The sequence below is a fragment of the Bactrocera dorsalis genome, chromosome 3 (genome assembly GCF_023373825.1).
Source record: "Bactrocera dorsalis isolate Fly_Bdor chromosome 3, ASM2337382v1, whole genome shotgun sequence".
Classification (NCBI taxonomy): Eukaryota; Metazoa; Arthropoda; class Insecta; order Diptera; family Tephritidae; genus Bactrocera; species Bactrocera dorsalis.
Genome location: NC_064305.1, coordinates 75083773 through 75104126, shown reverse-complemented (window position 1 = coordinate 75104126; position 20354 = coordinate 75083773). Strand labels below are relative to the sequence as shown.

At 34.3% G+C, this 20354-nt stretch overlaps 1 protein-coding gene across 2 annotated transcripts in view; it reads left to right on the top strand.

Moving 5' to 3' along the window:
* Positions 1–20354, top strand: part of LOC105229187 (uncharacterized) — a 226675-nt gene that overhangs the window by 174127 nt on the left and 32194 nt on the right. For both annotated transcript variants that reach the window (XM_049453426.1, XM_049453425.1), the window contains one exon: positions 10951–13864. In XM_049453426.1, coding sequence (XP_049309383.1) covers positions 10951–13864 — 2914 coding nt within the window. The remainder of the gene's footprint in view (positions 1–10950; positions 13865–20354) is intronic.

Below are 20354 nucleotides of genomic sequence, written 5' to 3'. Positions count from 1 at the left end.
TTCATCCATCCGGACAACATGACCTAGCCAGCGTATACGCTGTCTTTTAATTCGCTGAACTATGTCAATGACGTCATCTTGATATACTATTATTCAGACGTCTTCTAATTCCAGGAAATAATGAAAATCATTATTTTAATGAAATTTTTTCTTTTCAAATCAAAAAAGTTAACTCTTGCTTCTTTTCTAGCCTCTATCTTCAGCTGTTCCACAAAGCTCTGGCTATTTACATATTTCCCAGTTCCACTTCCTTTTTTACCCATTTCTCGAACCGCATACAAAGGTAACTCTTCTTGAAATCTATAAAGTTGACCCCTGACCACTAAATAAACTATAGAGAAGTGATTCTGTTTCATTTTTTATCAGGGACCGGAAATAAGAGTTATTTTACAATTTTTAATAAAAAAAATCATACATAAAGGAACATCGTAGAAAAGTTTTGATTACACCATCATGATTTTTAGGTGAACTATATGCGAAATATTGTATGATTTTTAAATTTTGATTTTTATATATTTAGATCAAAAATAAAAGTTATTTTTGATTTTTATTTTTTTAGATCAAAAAATAAGGATTATTTTTGATTTTTATATTTTTAAATCAATAATAAAAATCAATTCAAAATTTGTGACATAATATGTTTCTTAATCTCTGTTAAGCTTTAAAGTAAAACTAAGGTGTACGGTTATAATAACAGCAAAAAATAAATAAATAAAAATTTTGAATTGATTTTTATTACTGATAAAAAAAAAATAAAAATCAAAAATAACTCTTATTTTTTGATATAAAAAATAAAAATCAAATATAACTTTTATTTTTGATCTAAATATATAAAAATCAAAAATAACTCTTATTTTTTGATTTTTTCGATAAAAGTCATAAGAGTTACGGTCCCTGTTTTTTATATATGAGATCAGCATCGCAATCTTTCATGAAACTGTCCATTATTATGTTCTAATTGAAGAAATAATAATTATAGATTTTAGAATATAGCAGGTGTGTTCAAAAATTAACGGAAATTTGAATATTACGCACGAAAATTCCCGCTCTTTTGACATTTTTCTTCAATAAGGTTTGCCATTTCATCATGGAAAGGTATACGATCCAACAACGACTCAAAATTATTAAAATTTACTACCAAAATTCGGAATCAGTGGCTTCAACTTTAAGTGCACTACGGCCAATTTATGGTCGTCACAATCGTCCTGTCAGACCAACAATTGAGCATCTAGTGGAAAAATATGAATCCACAGGCATAGTGCGATATGTTTCCGTGCCGTTGAGACAAAGAAGTGGCCGTTGTGTCGAGAATATGGCTGCCGCTATAGCATCAATTGAGAAAACCCAAATCAGTCTCTCATCTCTGTGACGGCGTTGTGGCGAATTTTACGATAAGATCTTGGCCTACATCCTTACAAGACCAAATTGTCGCAAGAACTGAAGCCGCTTGACCACCAGAAGCGTTGTATGTTCGTGAATTGGGCTAAGCAACAACTTGATGTTCTGGATTTTCATCGAAAAATCAACTACAGCGATGAGGTTCATTTCTGGCTGAATGACTTCGTCAATAAGCAAAAGATGATCCACAACGTACTCCATGAGTCTCCATTGCATCCCAAAAAAAATACGCTTTGGTGTGGTTTATTGGTCGGCGGCGTCATTTGTCAATTGGCGACATTGGTGTCATTGTGAACGGCAATCGCTACCACTCAATGATAATCCAATAATTTCGGCCCGAATTGGATGGTATAGACTTGAACAATATGTGTTTCCAACAGGACAGCGCCGCAAGCCACACAGTGAATGTCACAATCGATTTATTGAAAAAGGTGAACGTGTTATCTCACGAATAACAGTTAATTTATTGTAACTAACAATTTCATATATTGTATTAAGCATTTTCCATCGCTTTGATAACCATCAACAACTACTTTGAAATAATAAATTATGCAATTAAAAATCTGCTGATAATCAACATCAAAAAATGCTAGCTCATAAATGCATAGCAGCACTTCAAATTGGCGCTAACAAACATGAATCATGTGAAACAAATAATATATAATACAATTTCAACTATAAAACACTAGTTGAATAACAAAGAATATGCCAACTATGTGCCGTTACAAATGTGTACTCGTATGTGTACGCAAATAAACGTATGTGCCGTTATACTGCATACAAAATAGAAGACATTTTCAAATAAAATAAAATAAATAAAAACCAATTAGTTCTCATTGCATCTTCAATTCAATGCACGCATGCGCTGTAGACATATGTACATACATGCACACAAACATGTACGTACAAATTTATGTATTTCACTTAACAAGCGTTGACCTTTTGCAGCAACATGCCAGCACTTAAAGCCAAGTATTCGAGCATAAAAATTTATGTATTAACGAGCGCCACAAAATTAAACAAACAATTCTTGAAGCAATCATTCTAACAGCCAAAGAAAATTAGTAGCTTCAATGCTGCGCGAAAATGAAAATAAATTACATTGATTAAACAAAAACTAACGAATTTGTGGCAATTACTGGAATTCAGCCTCCAGCGGCCAACAAAAAAACAATAAAAAATACAAGACATGAAAAAAATAAAAAATAAACTTAACTACACACTTAGTTAAGCAAGTACTTGTATGTTTGTATGTATGCATGTACTTCTGCTAAGCAACTAAAGTAAGCAAGTGCACATTAGTAAAACTTAGTAAATTTTATATAAATTTGTTTGCAGAAGGTTACACCTTGGTTTGGCTAATTTTCATTAAATATTTCATGGTGGACGCGCCGCCAAGCGATTAGATCGCACAATTTGATAGCTCACTTGCTGTTTGAGTTGCAAGCGGCTACATATCTAGATAATTTCAAGTATATATATGAAGATATATATCTTTAATAAAACGTCATTGCTGTTAGTCCCAATTAATGTTGTGTAGAAACTACTTTTTGTATGTGCGAATATGCGTTTGCTTCTGTGTTTGCGCATGCGCTCATCCACCCACTCCGCTCAATGGCGTATTTGCGCAATTTGGCCACTAACAAATTCGTTTTTAATTCATTGCCTAATCAAAGAACTAGCATGGGTCTAAATGGCAGCAAAATGCGATGACTGACACGACGCACTAGATTTAACTGACCTCCTTTTTTCGGCTGAAGGCCAACTGCCAATTTTTAAATAATAAATTTGTGAGTACACCTAGCATACAATTACGGTATGTATGTAATTATAAGCAAATAATAGCAAGAAATAAGTTTAGTAAGTTTCACTAGATTCTTATTAAATTATAGTACATATTTTCTTTGCAATAAATTTGCAGATATTTTCGATTTTCACAAATTTATTGCTTGAGTTTTAATAATTATTTTTTATTTAATTTCCATCGACTGATCACGATTGATCGATTCATCAGATGTTATTATCGTCCATGAGCGACTTACAGAGTTTTGTTTTTGTGCGTCGAGAGAACGCTTTATCTCTGCTGGCAAGAATTATTTTTCGTTGGATTTCGAAGTTATGACTGTCAACAGTGACGTGGGAGTCTAGTCGCGAGTGCGACGACTTTTTGTTCGATGACAGAAGATATTCCGTTTTGCCCTTGTTCACTACCAGATCCAAGTGTTTCGCTTCTTTATCCAGCCTGAAGAAAGCAGAACTAACGGTGCGGTAGTTGAGGTCAATGATATCAATATTATCGGCATACGCCAGTAGCTGTCCACTCTTATAAGAGATTATGCCTTCTCGATTCAGCTCTGCAGCTCGAATTATTTTCTCCAGCAATAGATTGAAGAAGTCACACGATAGGGAGTCGCCTTGTCTGAAACCTCGTTTGGTATCGAATGGCTCGGAGAGGTTCTTCCCGATCCTGACGGAGCTTTTGGTATTGCTCAACGCTATTTAACAGCCATATTATTTTTGATGAAGATAGAGTTGTAAAATATAAAAAGCGAAATTTTCCGAAGTATCCCCAAGAACCACCTCACCATATTCGTCATATCCATTCTTACTAAAAAACCTCGTGAAATATTTATTCGAACACTACTTGAGTCCATCATTTTCAAAACCTAAAATACGTTAGTTCAACAACAAGTGGTAGAAATAAAGGGGTTAGGGGTTTTGACGAATATTATTCACTAATATAACCATAGATGCTTTACAACTTTCGAAATTTCGTACCAAAGGTTCCTTGTTGTTTCCGACTTAATTATACACCTACTAATATATACATATGTAAGTTAATTTACACGGATACTTTTATGCTGCAAATTTTCTCTTAATTATCTCATAAACTCATATAATTGCATATAAATTTCATTTTTTAATTGATTAAATCTTAAAAACTGTTAAGCTGCCTTGGGCGCTGTTAGTAGTACTCCTACCCAAAGTTGGCAAGCGTTGAAAAACTAATTGCGTAATAAATAGTTAACCTTGCGGTTGGATCAGTTAACAAATTACGGTCTTAACCACCTTTGACGATAGGCAGATACAACGGTGCTTGTTTACTGTTTGACGCATGGCAGGCAGGCACCCCTCCTTTAACGCTTCGGTGAGCAGCCTGAAAAAGAAGTAATTGAAAGTGACTTAATATATTTACTTTACATACATCTTAGTATATATGTGTGTATGTATGTATGTTTGTGCCTAACTATCATATAGTGGGCCAGTTGTCGTTGCTTGTTAGTTGCTGACAAGAAGTGCGTGACGCACAATTGAGGAGCCGCTGGTGCTGTTTGACAGTGTGGCAAGTTGTGAGAAATTTTTTGTATCAATTAATTTTATGTTAATTATGATTAATTTTCGTTTAGTTATTTGCCAAATGTTTTATTTTATATATTTTATTGTTTTACATTTGTTAGTAATTTTTTTTTATTAATTTTTTTTGCTTTGATTACTTTCAATTGAAATTTAATTTTATTACCTTACATTTTTAATGTTTTTTTGTCTCGGTAAAATATCTTAAATATATATATGCAATTTTTTTTTAACTAATTCTCTATTTTCACATAATTTTTATATTTCGTTTTTTTACCAATTTTGCTTGTTAAGTCGCCTATTTAAAGGCTTAGAGTTTTATTTAATTGAAAACGTGGCCTATATTTGGGCACATCACTATATGCAGTTTTCATATTTGAAATTTTTAATCATTTTTCTTATCAAAACATTTATTCGCAGAGTTCATTTTTACATGTAAAATTATATTTAATTGAAGAAGTTGCCTACATTTAGGCGCATAATCCAATTTATTATTTAATGCTATTACTTTAAATCTTACAGACTCAAAAGCTTAAGTACGTTGCAACTACTTATACCTTTAAAAAATAATACCTTCCTCTTTAAAGTACTCATTACCATATAGCCATAAATATAACTAAAAGTAATAACTACTAATTATCTGCACCTGTTGAGATACAGCAGAGTAATTTTATTGGAAAAAATAATGAAGAAATAGATTTTAAAAAACTCATTTAAGGTTATTGTAAGCATTATGTTGTAAAATAGTAATCTTGGGAATTTTATTGCACAATATTTTTTTTTTTAATTTTGTAAACAGGTGGCAACGCTTAATGAAAAAAATATATATTCAGCTTCCTAGTCGGGTTTTATAATCGGTAAATTTATAAGTTTTGCTGAAAACAATTTGAAACAGGTGGCAACTCTGAAAATATTATAACATAAGAAGTATTTTCAACTCTAAGCTTTACTTAAACTTCTTTGGAGACATTTTGAGATATTAGAATGCTAATTGCAAAATCAAACTCATCATTTATATACATGTCTATAAAATGATAACTCAAATATTCGAAAACGCGATTTTCTAAATCTTTTATAAAAGAAAGTCATGTGTTTCATATTAAAAAAATTTCAAGTTTGTCAAGTATTTTTAACATTTTTCTTTAATGTCATTATTCTTGTCAATCTTTCAAAATCCGCCTATTTTCTTTATAAATGCGCCAAAATGTAGGCAACGATTGCCTAGTTATTAACTATTTAAATAATTTGTAAGAATTAAAATACATTATAACAAATAAATTAATTTCCCAAGCATTTGGGACAGGATGTTTTGTCAATATGCCGTAATGTAGGCAACTGAACTCAAATCAATCAACTTATTGCATAAATGCGCCGAAATGTAGGCAACGGCTGCTTAATTTTTAAATATTTAAAAAAAAATTAAAAAATTAAAACACATTTTAAAAAGAAATTAATTTCACAAGCTTTTGGAACAGCTTATTTTGTCAATGCGCCGAAATGTAGGCAACAGAACTTTTGAAAAATTGTCTGTATGGTCATAATTTAATTTTTTTGAAGCCATTTAAGTTAGAAATTATAACTAAAAATATAATTATAATTAAAAATATCTTTCATTAACAGTTTTGGCACCTAATAAGCATGATCTATCTCAAAATCTTTAAATTTATTGTATGTAAAGTACTGCTCGCGTAAGCGGTTTCTACGTCAGTAAAGAAAAAGAAGTCATTTTAGCTCAACTATGATTTCTCCATAATAATTTATTTGCAAATATTTCATTTAATAACTGACCGCCTTTGACGCGACCGTGAGTCATGTACACATCTCTATATTTACTTCCAAAGAAATCTAGCTCAGCCTTGCCGCCAGCAAGCACATGCTAATTAGCTAATCTGCCAATACAGAACACGGGGGTGCAAGGCAAATGCTGAAGAGCATAGCAAACTAGCGTCGAATAAGCCTATATTGGCAGTCGCTGGGGATGCGCTCGAATGCACACCTATGCCATTTCGACTAAATAACACCAGACTTTTGCATGCATGGGTAGTAAATAAAATTAGAAAACAACAACAAACGTAAATATGAGTTACAACATTTTTATTATTACTTTGTAATACTTTTATTGCTTCTATAAATGTTATTTGTGTTAGCAATTTGCGCAATGCTAATATTCTTGCAACACAGCGTCACATGAGAGTGCACGCGCATGCGCTACATGCAAAAAACAACACCAAACCAACTCAATGACAAGCGAGGGGCGTGGTATGTATGACTTAAGTGGTGTACTATACATACATTCATACAAAAGTGGACGGAAAAACAAGAATTGCATAGAAGACCACATTTCCTCGGCATAAAACCGTTCTTGCTGCATACTATATTTACACATGTGTATTCTACAGCTGCCTCACGGATGTGGCATGACAAAATGCCAAAGCCATAAGAAGTCATGTCAAACCACTTTCATTGCTGTCAGCAAACGCTGTCGCCGCCGCCGCTGACGTCGCTGCGTCACAATTTGACGTGCCGCACCGGTGCACGCGCTGTGTTTTTGTTGTTATTTTCGCATTAGATTTTGTTGACGTTTTTTTTTTCTTGCGCGGCGGGCCAGGCACGCGGCGGCCAAACGCTGGCCGCTGGCCACTTAGCGCACAGACCAGTCAAGAGTCGTAGACTAATTGTGGCATTTGCCTCTTGACTTACTTACATACTTGTGCTAACTATGGCGCGCGGTTACTTAAGTTTTCATACCAAAAACCGTTATTTACGCCACAATCCTGTTTGACTTAGAACGAGTTTAGTGCGAATGTCGCAATCGAATGCCGTTAACTTCTGTTACGATTTTTTGTATTTGCTTTATTAGCGCTTTTGGTTTTCGCGACTATATGTCTGTGTGTGTTTGTATGTGTTTCAACGATTAACGGAATTTTCTCAAAGGTTCCAAAACGCTCATTTGTTCGCGCATAAATCGTGCATGGCGCAGGCGCAGCGCTGATATTTACTTGTTACTTTTAAAGTGCATATCCGAAATTCTCTGTTTTGCAATTTTCAAATTGTTGTTGTTGTTGTTTGCTGTGGATGGCACGCTCTTGCAGCTACGGTCGACGCTTGCGCGCTTAAGATGATGCAAAAGCAAAAGCGAAAGTGAAACTTTGCTACGTTGTATATGTCGAGGTTGTGCGCGGAGTTTAAGCGTGTTTGAAGACGATTTTTCTTGTATAAATGATTTTGGTGAAAACAAGACTCTGAATAAAAAGACTTAAAAAACGATTTTGGAAAAGAAAAATACATAAATTTTTGTTATATACCATGAAATGTAATATATAAAAACTTTAATAATATTTTTTTTGAAACTACTGATATTTAAGGTGAGAAATATCAATGAAAATTGGAATTATGGTATCAAAATATGTTTATAAGTTACCCAAAATAATTAAATCTAACTCACTTCACCTTGGCTCTTCATACTATTACATTTTTTAATAGTTATTCAGCTTAAAATGTATTAAAAATCCCACAATCTAAAATGTTGATCAGACCCCATGTTATTATCAAATTTTATTAGCTTCCCAATATACACTTCTTAATTAAAATATTTTCCAGAGAGCCTTAGAAAACCCATAATCCTCTCATTACCTTCTATGCCTACTGTCTATGCTGTGATTGAAGAGAAAATGGAAGGCACAATATTCTGTTTCTCTTCTCTTCTAAACACAAAAACCTTACCTATATATATATTAACTATATTATATATATACTATATAAAAATTATGCTAAAAATATAAAAAAACTACTACTTTTTAAAGTATACGATTTTTCAAACCTAAAAACATCGTTCCTTCTCAATGGTCTAAATGAACAGCATTTTGTTCCTCTTTATGAAGATTTTTCACATTCTGAACTCTTTACGTTCCTATAATTCTAATATATGTATGGATATTTTTCTTTATACTTCTAAATGAATCAGCATTTCGACTTATTGCAAATAATCTTACCATTTTAGGTTAATCAGACATGTAAGACACATTCTGAAAGCAATTGGCTTATCCAACAACAATTTCCAACCTAAAACTCCACTTAGACTGAGGCAAAATAGTTAGGATGGTGGAGTGGCTGTTTGACGCCGCACCTTGGAATTTAGGAGACCCATTGTGCTAAATGTGGGACTAATATTCCCTCGCTCTATTGTCTTCTCTCTGAATCACCTCGTGCTTCTAATGCAGCTCATCAATACAAAAAGTTTTGTTTGTGCAACTTCTGAAAAGGTATCCAGCAAGTCTCAACCGATAGTTGAGATTTTTTTCTGCATAAAACCTTACCTTACGGATAGAAGATGTTTTACAATCTCCTTGCTTCTACCTCCTAACAGCTTCTACAATAGTCATTATATATGCACCTTGGACATATATAATAATTAAACAGTTACCTCTCAGCACTTCTACTAGAACTCTTATCGCATTTCTTTTGAATTTTTAATATTCAATTTTAATATTTATTTTTAATAGTCGGCATGTGCGATCCATATTCCATTCATGCCACGTTTGCCTGCTTGTTGAGCAAGTCAGGGATTGACTGCACCGAGACTCAGCTAAAGTTTAAATATGTTATTTTCGATTATATAGCTACTCGGAGTCTAATTGTAGGGTAGGGTCTGCTTTGCTTAGTTTATCTGCTTCACAGTTAGCAGGGATATTACTATGCACTGGATCTCATTGCAGGTTTATTGTGAAAAATAATGTTAGATCGACTAAGGGATCAAGACATTCTTTAATATATTTAACAAAACTTTAAGAGACTTCAGTGATCGTGAAATAGAATGTTAGATCCACTAAGAGATCAAGGAATTTTTTACTATCTTTGACAAAACTTTAAGATACTTCAGTGATTTCAAAGTCGCTAAGCTATCCGTATATATAAATATATTCCTTATTGTGAGAACTCACCTTGCCATAACAATAAGACTTTCCTGCACTGCAGTGGTCTGGTAAGGTCTAATGTAGAACATTTTACAGACAAGGGATTTGGTGAATGCATGATACTTGGCGGTAAAGTAATTTTTTAATCTATGCTTCACAAGTATAATGGTATTGGAGGAGCTCCAAATGGTTTCGTAGTACTTAATGAGCTCTAACCGTTGCTTGCTTAGCCTAGAACTTTCCTAAGTTAGATCGATACTTGGAAATGGTTATCGCATAGTCATAAAATCATAAAAAATCCCAAAAGTGAAGACTTTTAGAGGTAATTGAAACTTTATTGGAGATAAAGTCGTATTCTTTCTTTACTTAACTCCTAAGAAACAATGGTTGAGTGTTAGGATGACACGTTTGGGGTAACCTACTACCATTTACTTTTCCTTCAGATATTCCAAAATATTATTTCAAAAGAAATATTATGTATTCTTAAGCATAAATATTGAACTGCACTGAAGGCCTACATTAGAATGATTGCGAGCACTAAAGCCAAACGTAGCACCACTATATCAACAGCAATGCAAACTAATGGAAAATTACTTATATATTATAATGCAACAACAATATAAAAAAATATATTTTAATATTTCTCCAAACGCCTTCAAGGGCATTCGAATAATGACCAACCAGGGCATCCTTTGTGGCTATTGCTTACATTAAATATACATAAAGACCACAGTGAAGGTGAAAATAAAATCAAAACCATATTTGTTGCAAACTTAATGAGCTCTCACTTGTGCCAAACGGTTTTTGCTGGCGCTAAAACTTATTTTCTCACAAAAAACATATCAATCGCCCATGTTTTTTAATCAATACAACAAATGGCCAACACTAAATGCCTGTCACTTTCTATTTTTATCCATTGGGCAAACGAGGCAGTTTCAATGGCAATGGAGCAGACTACTAAATGCAGCCAGAATGTCCATTTGACAGCCTCGAAGACACATGTGGTTTGGCCCACTTTTCATGTTGCCACACAGCTATTGCCACATGCGCTGTAAATTTAGTAGCTAACTCGATAGCGTGTGTTTTTGTAAACAGATAAAAAAAATTGCATTGCAAGTGTGAGCGTGTGTGAATCGAAATTGCAAATAGTCAAGCGCACACACAGCAACTTGTGAGCTACTAACTTGGCTAAAATAAATTTCCCTTTTCAACATTTTCACTTCATTTTGCGTTTGTTTTTTTCTTGCTTTTCATTAATTTGTTGTTGTTTTTGTTTATTTTCCAGTGTTGGCAATGCGAATTCAATGCCATTGGCAGTCAACAGCAGTGGACGCGCGGACAAATTACTGCAAAATGGCCATAACCACCAACAGCTGAGCGGCAACAACGAAAGCGGCTATAATAATAATAACAGCAACAGCAACAACAACAACAGTGCCAGTTACAATAAATACAACAAAAACAACAACAGCAGCAGCAGTAAGACAATAATGATGACCACCAATGCCATTAGCAACAAACACAGTAACAACAACAACAACAATAATAGTAACAACCACAGCAATAGTAGTAATAGTCTTAGCAGTAACAAAAGTAACGCTACTACGAATATAGCCAACACCAAGCCGATAAATAACAGCAATAGCAAAAGCAACAACAACACCACCACCACCAATAGCCATATAGCTACTAAAAACGGACTAAACTATGCGAACAGCAATGATGGTTACGCCAGTTTACTAGTCGCCAGCGACGTTACTAGCACAGCGCCTTTCAGAGTGGTAACGGCCGCGAAGACGCCAACAGCTGCAACAGCAAAGGCTAAGCCGACAACAGCCGTGCCAAAAGCAACCGCCACGGCACCGGGTGCAGCCGTGCGCGTCAAGAAACAGTCAACCAGTTCAACAATTACAACAACAACAACCTCGTCCAGTGTAAGCGCAGCCGAACACAACGAAACGACCACGCCAGCGACGACTGCGACGGCAGCGGTGGCGACGCCGACACGGGGCAACGGCAACGGCAAAGTCAGCCAAACGTCAAAAAGTGGCGATACTAAGTCGGCACAGAGTGGTAGCGTCGAGCGTCGCGGACGCACCAGTTCACATCAGTCGCACTATTCGACGGACAAAAGCGGCTCGTCCGGTTACTACAGTTCGAACGTTTGCTCTACATATTCACTGGACGAGCATATCTATTGCGAACCGGTTATAGATATCCTAGACGTGAGTCGCACGGGTGCTGGTGCTAACGGGGGCGCTGGTAAGGCTAGTAAAAGTGCACGTTCCGAGTGTACGAATACAAAAGGCAACGCCAATAGTGGTGATAATAGCAAAAGTAATCAAACAACAAACGAAATGAGTAGTAAAGGTGGTGGCGCAACAAAACGTTGTTACGGACGACGCAACGCGACAGCGGTGGCAAGTCGCAATGGTGAAAGTGGTATTGCGGGTTGTAGTGAGCTGGACGGTGGGGATGATTGTGATGGCGATGCAGAGGATGAGTCTGCGGCGGCCGTAGTGGCGCGGCGTGGCAACAACAAGGCTGGACGTAAGTCTCAGGCAGTCGCAGAGACTGCCTTCGGCGTGGATAAAATACCGGCTAGCTTACAGTTCTTATTACAACGACAGACCTCCGATGAGTATGCCAACTCACAGCACTTCAGCGAGAATCTGCGCATACTCGAGACTAGCATAGAGAATCTCGATCGTCATTTAAAGAATTTTCCAAGTCTGAGTTCGCATGAACACATCGCTGCATTTGTACAGGCACATCATCATCACCATCATCATCATCTTGCGTACCTGCAAACGCCGTCGTCCGTAGAGACGGGCGATAAATTGGTTACGCGCGTGCCACCGCATGTGACGCAACATCAATTGCCCACCATTATGGAAGGTTACGATCCCGCCAATCAACCACGTCGTTCATGGCCCGATGACATGGTGGATGATTCGCTGCTCGACATTGACCTCGACTCATTTCTGCTAGTCAACGAACGTAAAGCCGGCGGTATTGGCAAGTCGGCGCGTAAGTCGTCACTACATGCTGTTGGTGGCATCGATAATCCTACTTTTCTCACCGAGGAGCAGGAAGAGGAGAATAATTATAAGTGTGCAAAATATATCAATTCCTGCCCGGATGATGCGTATCATGTCGAAAGTGATATAGTTGCTGGTACTGGCACCGTCTCGGAGAAGTCCGTCTCGGTAGGCGATCATTATATGAAACGTTACGAGGATCAGTTGCACTTTCAGAGCACACGTGAACTGCTCGAAGATGTACGCGATAAAATACGTTTGCTCTCGCAGGCGAGCGGCAACACCAGCCGCAGTGGCAGCGCCAAAACGCATAGTCCTGATATGTCATTGAGTGTGACCACACCCACCGAACAATTGCCGCGCGAATTGGAGGGCATGATCAAGACGCTGAAAACCGAACTAGAAAACTATTTAGATCGCATGAATCAGCATAGTGAATTGGAGATACGCCAACTGTGTAGCGGTCTTGTGCGCAATCACAATATCGTCAAAATGACGAAGGCTTTCGAACGCCGGCGCTCAACCCACAGTCTCGGTACAATCGAATCGGATTACGGTTATGTCGGTGGTAACTACGAAGCAATTCGCGATGGCGTGCCATCAAGTATACGCGAACAAATCGTTTCCATACGCTGCGCGAGTGATCCGAATTTCAAAATGAAACGCAAATCGCTTACCGAAGTCTTTCCCGTCGCCGATTGTTATGCAGAGTCGGAAAAGTTGCAAACGCCCACGACTCAGATAGCTCAACAGCAACTACGTCCTTCGTTACCGCGTCGCGATCGTGTGGAGCAACGACAACGCGAGCACGATCAAAATGTGATCACTTTACATGTGCCTACAACACAATTGCAGCGTAATTTGTCTTTCCAGCAGCCCGTGCTGAACAAATTAGATGCGAAGTCATTGCAAGCGCCGCCGACAGATGCCGAAATTAGCGGCAAGGGTGGTAACCCAAATGGCGCCGGTGCTGCGAACGGTAACGGTAGTGGCGGTGAATCCGGCGAATCGGGTGATAAAGATTCCATTCTGGAATGGCATCGAAAGAAGCCGAGTATTTGGGAAATGTACTACGGCACGAATCGCATGAATCAATCATTGCTGGGTAAACGCAACGGCATGGTTACAAACAACAACAATCAGGTCCCGATGTCTTATGTAAGTAATTGCAATTTTCTTCAATTAATAATTTTGTTATATCTTTTGAATTCGTAGTAACATATGCATATGTTTTAAACTGACAATTGTGGTAACCCTCGGAAAGAATGTCGTAATGGAAAGTAATTATTTTAGCGATAGTTATTCTCAAAAAAGGTTTTCTTTACTATTCCCAAGATCTGAGGTTAAATACTCAAAATCTTTGTCTTTTGGTACCAGAGGGAGCTCAAAAATATCTCTTAGGTTATAAACGAAATAATATGGTTGTACTTGTTATAGTTGACAGTTCTTGGCCGCATAAAAATCCGAGTCCGTCCCAGTTAAGTAGACCCGACTATTACGGAAACGCCCCAAACCAGTCCAGATCTGAATTGGAAACAGCTTTGGTTACGAGGTCAGACCGGAGACTTAATTCTGGTACCATGAACTTATATCAGTTCCACGTGGAATCGCAATGCAGCTGCGTGCTGAACCCAAAGTAGGGCAAGGTTTTATGTAGGCCTCTAGGTGGAAAAGGTGTTCATTCCAACTAACCAGCTCGTAACAAAAACGGATTTGTGTTTTTTTTTGGAACTTTGGGTAGGACATTATTTCGATCCGTTGGTCTAAAAGTCTTGAGCACCGTTGGTTTGAGCTTCAAAGTAAAAATATGGTATTGATTAATTTCTGTCTTACTTCGAGCAATTGTGTCAGTTGAAAAAACGCTTTCGTAGCGCTTTTTTAAGTTTAATTAGTTCTGAAGATCTACTTCAGTTGAGGTATTCAAATTATTCCCGGAATTTCGAAGACTATTCGAAGTCGATCACAACCCAAGCTCATCAAAAACAAAAACCCGAAATCCTATCTTCCGGGAGTAAATTAAAGACTTCCACTAAATCTTTCTCCTTTGTTTATAATATAATTAAAAATTTAGTTGACGGATGCACGCATTGAGTGATCGGCTCGTTATTCAAATATTAATTAACATAAATCTCCAAGGCTTTTCAAAATAACTGTCATAATAACAATATTAAAAATATTCGCATTCTAAAATACCAACAAAAATGCAAAAATTTCCTGGACCCAAAATCGATTTCCCCGAAAAACGACCAGGCTTTTGAAAAATTACAGCGTGCTTACAACAAAATCGCCCAGTTGCAACATAATAATTTCATAATTAATGACATTGCTTATATTTCGCTACACACGCGCATTTATCACTTCACACTCGCAGTGTTATTTGTGTAAGTACTTAATATAATATAATAGAAGCAATTAATTCTTATGAATTTGTCAGCTGAATAATGCCAAAGCGCCTGAGAGGCAAAAAATGCGACTGACGCGTGGATTGACTAATTGAATGCTGTAGTAAATTAACAACAATGTAACAAATTTATATATGATTATATAATATTAAGGTGGGGCGATGCCATTCGTGTGAATTTTGCAAAAAAAAATGTTTTTTTATTAAAAAATTGTTTTTTATTTTTTTTTAATTTTCTTCTACTAGAAGTATTTTTATTTTTAAATATAAAAAAATTTCAATTATTTTAAAATTAAAAAAAAGTTTTTTATTCTTATATAAAAACCTTTTTTTATAGTTTTTAATATTGTTTTAATCTTGAAAATTTTTCTTATAATTTGTTAAATAATAAAAAAACTTTTTTCATAAAAAGTTAAAAACAAAACTATTTTTTTTAATTATTTTTTAAATTATTTTGTTTATTGTTTTTATGTTTTTACTTATTTTTTACATTTTTCTTATAATTTTTTAGATGAAAAATTTCAATAATTTAAAAATAAAAAAAAAAATTGTTTATTTTTACATTAAATATTTTTTATTATTAATTTTTGTTATAATTTTTTATTTTTTTTTATCTTGAAAAATTTTTAATATTTTTTTGCTTTCAAAAAAAAACTTAAAAAAAAATTTAAAACAGCTATTTTTCAAAAAATAGTTTTTTTTATTTTTATTTTTTTTTTGTTTTTACTAATTTTTAAATTTTTCTTCTAATTTTTTTTATATAAAAAATTTTCAATAATTTCAAAATTAAAAAAAAAGGTTTTTTATTTATTTCTATATTAAATACTTTATATTTTTAATTTATCTTATAACTTTTAATTTTTTTATCTTAAAATTTTTTTTAATTTTCAATACTTTTTTTACTTTCAAAAAATTATTTTTTCAAAACAAAATTGAAAACAACTATTTTTCAAAAAATTATTATTTTTATTTATATACATATATTTTTTTAATTTCAATAATTTTTCTTTTTAATTTTCCTTATAATTTTTATTGTATTTTTTTAAACTTGAAAAAAATTCTTTTTAAATAAAAATTTCAAAAAAAATTGTATTTTTCAAAAAAACTTTGTTTTCCAAACAAAAAAATTTGAAGCAGCTATTTTTTAAAAATTACTTTTATGATTTCATTGTTTTTATGATTTTAATATATTTGTATTTTATTTAATTATAGTCTTTTTATTTACTTATTATTTGTTTGCGCATTTTTATACCACATATATTTTAATACTTCATAAATGATAAAAAAATTTGAACAAGTTGATTTAGTTGTCACATTCAAGTATTTGCAGCATGTCAATAGTCTCATAAGCCAAGTCAATTTGCATAGTTTTAGTTTATATGCAATTTATTATGCCAAATGACTCACTTGCATTGCTTTTGTTGTAGTTTTAATTTTTCCGTTTTTTTTTTAATTTTTTTGCATTCTACCCAAACTCAAAGTCATACGAATAATTGTCAAATAGCAATATGTAATTACTTTAGGCATTTGTAATTTTTGTAATTGATATCTCAATTGGCAGGCCGCACTCACACACAAACATACACATATGCATACAGTAAATCATAAATACAGTAATTTGTTTGTTTGTATGTGTAACTTCAATGTTTGTCGTTGTTTTGTGGTCAGGTAATGACTTCAATTATTTTAATTCGTTTACAGTTAGTTGTTCTTAACAAGCTAACGAGCACACACACATACACGAGCAAGCTCATAAATACTTACAATTGCTTTTGCTGTGTAGTTTGAATTGGTCGGTTATTGCAGTAATTAAAATTTGTGTTGGAAAATTGCATTGGGTCAGGGGCGCCTATTTTCAACTCCACCCTCTTACCCGCGCACACATACAAACATATAGTAGTGGTAGACAGAGGTATACACATATATTTCTGCGGCTGCTTGGCAACCGACAATGCAGTATATTTGTGCTGGACTTCAAAATATTGAATAATAATAAGAAAAAATAACAACAACTACAACAACAATAAATGAAGCAGTACAACAACACTAACACTTTTGCAAAGCTATTCACCAATACATACATACATTTGCATTTGCCTACATTAACAACTGCATCGCGTGGGATTTCACCAAAAACCAAAATTACAACAAAAAATATTAAAAAGAAACAATAAAAGCTGTTAACTTCGGCTGCCACGAAATTTTAATACCCTTCACAGAGGCATTTTTTAGCATAAAATGGTATACAATTATATTTTTCTTAGTTTTTATTGGTCAGTTTGTATGACATCTATATGATATAGTGAGCCGAACCGAACAATTTCTCCAGAAAATGTGGCGCTGCCTTGTACAAAACGTTGTGCTGCATTTCAGGAAGATATCTTGTCAAATAAACAAGTTTTTCATAACAGAACTTGATTTATATCGGTCAGTTTGTATGACAGCTATTTGATATAGTAATCCGATCCGAATAACTTCTGCAGAGATTGCATTATTGTTTTAGACAACAATATAATTTAAATTTCGTGAGGATAATTTGTCAAATAAAAAAGTTTTTCATATAAGGAAGTTATTTTGATCGTTCAGTTTATATGAGAGATATCTCAAAACCTGAGAGACTATTCCATGTACATATGTACATATGTACTTTTCTATATATTTAAACAGTCTTCATGGCAACCATAATACACCTTGTTCAGGGCATAAAAACATTCTAAACACTTAATTTTACCGTCTAAAAACCAAATGTGTTGTGCTGTCTAAAAATATAAAAGTGCAGGCAAATTATTTTTGAAGCCTATTATGAAAATATTTTAATTACAAGCAACTACAAGCTAACGTACACGCTCGCACTCAAACTGGTACCCACACAAACCGATAATATTCACTTATCTATTGTAGGCACGTCATTCGCAAATTGTCTGTTTGTGCTTTGGTGGTAAACGATTTTCCGAAATTTTGCCAAACTTGTTTAAAATGAGCGAACAATTTTGTTCATTAAAATATCAAAAATCGAAAAAAATCTCAAAAATGAAAATTTAATGCAAAATAATGTTGCAAATCATTGCGAATTTTTCAAAGGCGCCAGCTTTTGTAGAGCAAGTTTTTGGTTGTGATTTTTGGTTTGCATATGCTAAGCGCTTCTGAATGTGTGTCGAGTTCCTTAGATTGGTTTTAGATATATTTTATCTGAGTTCTCAATGATCAAATATCTTACATTATTATTAGTCTGAGCTGCGAAAATTTGCTTTTCATATGTTTTTACTGCTACCTCTTCTCTAAAAACTCTATTAAGCGGAGCTTTGAACTAAAATATTCTCTCTAAAACCTAAAATATATCCTTTTATACCCCTATAGAATATATATATTAAACCCACTATGTTGTAATTAGAATAATATATAGGTAAAAAAATGAGGTCTATTGTGCCCTGTCCTAAGTCACAACGACTCACTTAGCACCAGCATATTGATAAATTCCAAATGCGATTTGAAAAACATGCAGCAAGGGGCATTAATCCTGCGTCTGCAGACTGTTGTAGAGTCAATTACCTTTACCTGCCCACTCCTTCATCCTTACGGAGCAGCTTATTTATGGTCTGAGAACCAACCAAGGTTTAGGTTGCTGAGGCCGGGCAGGAAACTACGTCTCATAAGCATGACGATGGTCGTTTTCGAAGGGTTGATGGTCTAATCCCCTTTGTACGATATCATAGTGGGTGTCCTCGAAATTTCCTGCAGCTGTAATTAGAATAATACGAATATCGCCCTTTTTCTTTTCCTCTTTATGCACTCTAATTAAAAGCTAGTTGCAGTACCAGAACTCACCTTCTGTTAAACACATTATAGTGAATAGGATTAATGTTTTCTATATGAAATATTTGTAATTTACAATTAGTTGGTATAAAAAACTACTCAAAATCCTCCTTATATGAAACGAAGTTTTTAAAGCATTTAATAAAGCCAATAACGACCTGAAAATCCCTAAATCGGAAACTCGCAAAATTTAGCTCTGATCTCTTTTATGAATTTCCATCAAAATCTTATTAATAACAACCAAATTTCCATAAGAACGCAATATGAGGTTTTGCTGGGTACACTAGCACCTAAATTAAATGCAATTTGAGGTATTTTATATATAACATATAAATTTACCAATAAATACAAATTTAAACTCCGAACCCAACTCAAACTTAAATATTTTACACTGTATTGAACTTCAATTCTTTGACAGTGTAATAAATTCAAAACTGTTGGCATAATTTCAACTAAACTAACAACTTTATTGATGAGTCGAAGTATTGTCAGCTTAAGGCTAACAACCTTATTGGCGCCAACTTACTAATCACTAGAACTTTTAAAAACAAATAAATGCCTATAGCTGAAATATGATTTCACAAATACAATATATTTATTAAAGTATAAATGCCATGATAGCTTAGTTTAGTCATAAAAAATTGCTGGAAAATTATACCAATCACTATTCATTACTACCGCAGCTACTACGTATTCAGCACCATACCGCTAAGCCACTTGATAATGCACAAAAGCTAATCAGCAGCTATCTAATTAGCATAGATTAAAATCAGCATCAAGTATAATATAAATATATCAACGGAGGCATATGACAAGTGTGGTGACCACTTCCGTTTTATGCTAATTGCCTGGCGTCTTCATGCTGAACCTGTTTCAAAACATTCTCGTCTCTTTGTTAACGTAATAGTTTTTTTGTATAATCATATAACATATTTAATAGGCGTTTATCTGCAGAAAACTACATTGTTGACGTTAGTTGGTATGTAAAAGCTGACCTTGATGAGGGTAACAACCAGTTAAGGTGGCTTTAGTGACACAGAATTTTTAGTGGAATCGTAGAATTTTTTTATTGATTTTTTTTTTGTGAAAACTAAATTCCACACATTTGTAAATTTAGTATAAATTATATTTTAGAATATTACTCTTCTTAATTTATGCACAATTATAACCTTCATATACAACTTATAAATATATAGTTTAATACCTAGCTACATTTAAAAAAGGTTAACGAAAACCTAACTTTTGAGCTATAACAATAGAGTTGTACCCTAAACAGGGTATATTATGACCTTACCACATAGTTTGTAGCACACAGAAGGAAGTATCAGAGATCCTATAAAGCATATGAGACCCTATATGATATAGATGAACAGTGTGACAAGGTGAGTCGTTTTAGCCATGTTAAGTTGTCCATTTATCTCTCCGTGTACCTGT